General features: G+C 37.0%; 1 protein-coding gene across 2 annotated transcripts in view; it reads right to left on the bottom strand.

The window, feature by feature from the left end:
- Positions 1–3,402: 3,402 nt before the first annotated feature.
- Positions 3,403–6,000, bottom strand: part of LOC103144560 (leucine-rich repeat transmembrane neuronal protein 4-like) — a 73,913-nt gene continuing 71,315 nt past the window's right edge. Inside the window, exon 3 of one of the 2 annotated variants that reach the window (XM_007561606.2) lies at positions 3,403–5,670. In XM_007561606.2, the coding sequence (XP_007561668.1) occupies positions 5,605–5,670 (66 nt within the window). In that variant the 3' untranslated portion in view covers positions 3,403–5,604. The remainder of the gene's footprint in view (positions 5,671–6,000) is intronic. The other variant, XR_001663291.1, reaches the window with a different exon arrangement.

The raw sequence follows: 6,000 nt of genomic DNA, 5'->3' as shown, positions 1-6,000 counted from the left end.
CAGGTTCATTCAACTTGTAAGAAAGAAGAAACCCTTTTTTCGCTCTACAAAGCTGGCACCCCATGAATATCTCTAATTCTGTCTTTTAATAACTTTTTGAGTTACCTGCTTTTTGTTAAGATTTCAAAACTAAAAATACATTTTACTGTCAGAAACCTGGTCAGGGTGCATATGTGTGCCTTGACTGAGATGCTACAACATAAAAATATTTGTGGAAACAAGAGATTCAATAATTTAAAGTGAATTCTCTTGTGTGTATCATAATTTTTTTTTTACATTACATTTTCTTTATTGCAAATACACAAAATTTTACCAGTTATTTCTGGTCTCGTTTCTAGTGCACTTGAAATTAGACAAACATAACTTAAAAGTAAATTGTCAATAAAATACAGGAGCTTGTTTTATGTCAATAATTCCTTAATGTTGATGAAAAAGTAGCTACTAGTTCCACTGGCGGATAAATTTACTTTTAACAAGAAATTTCCTCATGTTATAAGTGAAATAATCTGCCAATGGAACTAGAACTGGGTTGCTAGGTGACAGCCTGGGCATGACTGGGGTTGCTAGGTGACAGGCTGGGGTTGCTAGGTGACAGGCTGGGCTTGGCTGGGGTTGCTAGGTGACAGCCTGGGCTTGACTGGGGTTGCTAGGTGACAGGCTGGGCTTGGCTGGGGTTGGTAGGTGAGAGCCTGGGCATCACTGGGGTTGCTAGGTGACAGGCTGGGGTTGGCTGGGGTTGCTAGGTGACAGGCTAGCCTTGGCTGAGGTTGCTAGGTGACAGGCTGGGGTTGGTAGGTGAGAGCCTGGGCATGACTGGGGTTGCTAGGTGACAGGCTGGGCTTGGCTGGGGTTGCTAGGCAACCAATGGAACTCGGAATTTTCCATCAATATTAAGGGATTATTGACTTTAAAAATATTTCTGTCTAATTTTAAGTGTATTGAGATATTTGCAGTAGAAGCCAAACCAAAACTACTTGGTAAGACTTTGTGTTTTTGCAGTGCTTCTGCTTATTTCCAATTTACTGTCTCAGAAAAAAACTAGTTTTAAATTACTTAAATGATCTTTAAGCCAAATTAATTTTCTCTAATTCAATAAGACCAACGCACTTAACACTAAAATTAGTGTTCAAGGTCAGCTTTTCTGAGAACAATGCTCTGCTTTCACTCAAAGGATCTTGGGTCCAATGGAAGATCTGCTCACAAAAGCTAGGAAGAAAAGTTTCAGAAATTAGACAGTACAGAACCACATTCATGAGGTCAGACACTGATGTTGGACAATCTTTCATCCTTGGATTGAATTCAGGACTCTGAATAAGTTATTCCACAGTAAACTTTCTCATTTTTGTTTTGTGGACGTTTTTGGATGCAGTTTGTCAGTCATGTAGCTCTGTACGCCTTGTGGCTAAGCTAATCTGAAAGTCGTATGAAGTTTAAAGTCTGTGCAGAAAATTGATGACCTTCATGTACCATGATCCTCAGCTTTTTCTGACCCGGCTCTATGATTTTATGTAAATTTGGTGACAGAGTTCCTGTTATTTTTAGTCACATCTCATTATTCTCATAAAATTATGTCTATCATGCTTAGTTGCTGAATTTTTACGATTTAAGTAAAAAAAAAAAAAACAATCATTCAGCATCAAGTTTTACTACGGATACTTCAGGGTCACAAATTGTCAACTGAGCTAAATTTCTATCGAAGCACTTTGCAGCAAAAGTCAAAGAAATCCATTTATGGTGTTGGTCCAATGTGGGAGCAGAACTTTATAACCTTGACACAAACATTAAGCTTCCATCTGGCTTTATAAAGTACTTTCAGCTCCAACTACTGCAGTCTGACAGACCTGCAATAAAATGTACTTTTATTACACTTTTTATAGAAAATGTTCACGATTTTATAGGCAGCCTAGTCTAAAAGTGCAGCTATTTGCTCGGCTAGATGGCGAATCATGGCAAGTTCTCTTTAGTAGCATCGGTGAACTGATACTTAAAGACAGATGGGGAGAGGAAGAGGAGAAATGATTTTATGAAATTAAAAACCTCAAGAGGAAACTATATTGCTTTCTTTTCCCGTTTTTCACATCACAAACAGAAACTTTAATGTACTTTATGCAATAAATCAACTCAAAGTTGCAATGTGTTTCTGTTTTCAGGTGATTTATTGAAAATGTTTTATTTTGGGGTATTAGAGTTAAGGAGGATTAATGGATTAACTTTTTAGATCTTATTTTCCTTCCACCTCACAAACGACTGTTTTGGTTTTGAAAACAAAAAAATTAATTATGAGAATAAGGTCAAAATTATACAGGAATAAAGTTTAAATAAAATCAGAATAAAGTCAAGATTACAAGAACAAAATCATAATGTTATGATTTATTGTCTTATTTCAACTTTATTCTTGTAAATAATAACATTGTTCTAATTATTTTTGACTATTTTCATACCACTTTTGTGTTATCTCAACTTTATTCTCATATTTTGACTATTCATGTGACTTTTTCTTGTATTATTTCCTCTTTATTCTTGTGCAACTTTATTCTCATAAAACTAAAACCTTATTCTTGTATTACTTTATTTTTGTAATACTGCAACATTCTACTTTATTCTCATTTTTTTCACTTTATTGGCCTTTTTTCATTGTTTTGACTACGACTATATTTCAACTATATTCTTGTAAAACTTAATACTACCACTTTAGTATTTTTGACTTATTCTTGCAATAATATTACTATTAATTTGACTAGAAAGTCGTATGAATATACAACTGTTTCATAATATTTCGACTTAGACTTTATTCTTCATTTATTACTTTTATTTATTCTTTATTCTCGTACTTTGACTTTATTCTTGTATTATTTCCACTTTATTATTGTACAACTTTGTTTTTGTAACATTCTTATGATAGTTTCTCGTAGTTTTAAGAAATTCTTGTAATTTTATGTGTTTTATTCTCTTATCGTTGAACTTATACTCCAATATTTGCTGTTGGAAAAGCAGATAAAACCCCATTGTCGTTAAAACCTAAAGGTGTGAATACTTTTGCAATGCATTGTGGGTGGAGAGGAGCAAGCAAAGAGGGAGAGGGCGCCGGACAGATCGGCCATCTGGACCTGTGAGCCGACAGCTTGACATGTTCCAAGAACAGCAAACATGGAGCAAACGATCGGAGCGCGGCTCCCTCCTGCGAGCCGCAACACGGAACACGGGGAGCGTAATTAGAGGGGCCCGCCACGAGTGTCACCGTGAACAGACCGGTCGAACAGAGATCAATGCTCTGCTCTCTCAATTAATGAGGCTAATGCGGATTTGACAGCCTCTTCATGGGAGATCTGCGTGGAAAACCCGAGGAGGGAGAGCGAGAGGGAGAGAGAGAGAGAGCAGAAACGTGCGAAACTTTGACACACAAAAGGATCAATGGAGGTTTTTAATTTGACCAATTACTATTGCTCACCAGTAAAGTCATCATTTTAATTATAAAACATACTGTTGAAAGTGAACAGAGAGAATACCGCAACAAATCCAAATGGGGAGAAGAAGAAGAAGAAGAAGAAGAGATTTACATTAAAAAAGTATTGTTATTCTTCTCCTTGTGTAGAAAGAGTACAGGTTAAAACAATCCACAACTCAGTGGGTTTCAAATACAATAAAAAATAAAGAGAAACACAAGCCCACGCAGAACCGTGCACAGCAACATTATGCAGTCTGTTTAAGGGGGGCGAGCAGGGTGATTGTTTCTGAAGAAAGCATGACTTGTTTTTATTTTTACTCTGGTTTAAGAAAAGTTTTACAATGTAAAGCAGTGCTGAGAGTTTTCTTTCCGACAAGATCTTCCTGCCGCTGCAAGGTCGTTTATTCACAAAGACGCACGTTGCACACATGATGAGAAGAAAAAAGGGGAGGAGGAAAAGAAAGAAAAAGAAAAGAGAGAAAAGCAGCTTCAGCAGCAAAGCACTGCTGGACCCGAAGGGAGTTGAGGCCTCTTTTAATATTTAATCTGTAAAGAAAACAAATACCAGATTTGTCGTGAACTATAGGTGCATCTTATTTAAAGTTTATTTATTTCAGTAACGCTGCTTAAGACGTATTTCAAGATTTTATTTCTGTTGATTTTGATGAATAATTAATTTTCTTACCTAAAATCTCCCTTTAAAATCAAAGTTATTAAGATGAGTCACAATTTGTCATTGCTCAAGAAAATGGCCGCTCAGAGTCATATTGGGGGAAAGTTTAGTGGAAGGAAAACATGCAGTGGGAAACAAATTGCACAAGCAAAATGGATAACCACTTTCTTGGGAGGACTACGGTTACGTTTGCTCGTTTTCATAAATCTAACTTAAAAATTTATAAGAAAAGTTATATTTTAAATTAAATAAAAATATTTAATTAAATATTTATATTTAAATACATATGTATTGATATTTTAACAAATAAATTACATATGCGCGAATAAACTGTAATTCAGTCTTTTGTACTTAAATCCTTTTGGACCTTTTTTTCTACTGCAGCTTTTCCTTCCACTAAACTTTAATTTGCTTGGATTCAAGGAGGATGCTCGTCTAATTCGGTAGCATTTAAATTTCCTTTTAGCTTTCTGGGAAACTGTGCTTCGTTTAGATTTGGTGAAAGCTGTAATCATCACAACAAACAGAAATAAACGACTTTCTGAAGCTAATGCTCCAGTTTCACTGAAGTAAATTAACTTTTTGTTAATTTTCATACAGAAATGCTCTGAGATGCGCCCGTATGTTAAGGTGAGCCAAAAGTAAAGAAGGATTCATTTGGCTCTTTGGTATCTGTTGCTCAAACACACACATTTCTTTTCTTAAAAAATAAAAATAAAGAAAAACACAACATTAAACAGCAGAACTTCTGGAAATCACAATTTGTCCTTGATTGGAGCATCTGTCCTCATTTCTGTTTTGTTTTTTTGTTGTTTTTTTTTGTCTCTCTTATTAAAAGTTATTCTTGAAATTTCATTTTATTTGGAAAGAATTTAGAAAACTCTCCGAACAAAACAAAATGCTTCAAAACAACCAAAGCGGATTCCTCTTTTCGTACTTTCTGAGGAACCGTCGCAGCTCATGATTAGTTTTTCTTTCTTTTTTTAAAAAATGTACTGAAAGATTACATAATGATGCTTCACAGGAGTTGAAGACATGGAAACCCATTTTAAATTACACACCCCTGTGTTGTAGGAACAGCGTGTCCTTTTTGTACGACGCCATGTTGTCCTTGTGGAGACAATAAGCCATCAGGGTCCCTGCAGTGGGCGGCCATCTTTATTGTATCCATCCCTTGGCTCTCATTAGTTCGCACAACAGGAATCCTCAACCATCGGTGCGTGTGTTCGTGAAGTGAGCATCATGAGAAATGCCAAAAGACCAAATCATAATAATAATAATTAAAAAAAAAAGTTATAAAACCTTAAGAAAAAAGAGAGAAGCCGCCACGTTGTCTCCTCCTTTCCTACTGGACCGATTGTTGCCTGGAATCCGTTTGCATGGAGGACAATTGAAGCGTCTCCTCCGATCTGAGCGATGAGAGAGGAATCCTGGCGGGCCGGGCTTTCGTTTGTTGCATCATCTCAAACAGTCCTTTCTCTGAGAGTTAATGGATTGTAGGCACATCTCCCAGCCAGGCACCAGGTAGGGGGCGTGGACACGTGTACTCGTTCTGCAGAGAACAGGAAGGAAAGAAAGAGAGAGCAGGACGCCGTTAGCGCCGCGCAGCTGGTGGTTACGACGAGAAATTAATTTTAGTTCCAGGTGATTTGATCGCAACACAGCGGGCCTGTGACAGCGCCAGCAACGCAAATAAGGACAAGCAATTAAGTGGTTGATAAACTCCCATGTGGTTCGACACACAGACAGGATGTAAGAGAAATCGAGATTAAATTTCAATTACACGACGTCGAGTCTGTTTAGAACAGCTGGAGTCTGAAACGCCACTGTTTCAGTAAAACCCAGCATCTCCAAACGCACGAAACACAACGTCATAATCAGG

Source organism: Poecilia formosa, unplaced genomic scaffold (genome assembly GCF_000485575.1).
Source record: "Poecilia formosa unplaced genomic scaffold, Poecilia_formosa-5.1.2 Scaffold129, whole genome shotgun sequence".
Taxonomy (NCBI): domain Eukaryota; kingdom Metazoa; phylum Chordata; class Actinopteri; order Cyprinodontiformes; family Poeciliidae; genus Poecilia; species Poecilia formosa.
The sequence above is the reverse complement of the archived record's forward strand: the minus strand, read 5'-3'. Positions and strand labels throughout refer to the sequence as shown.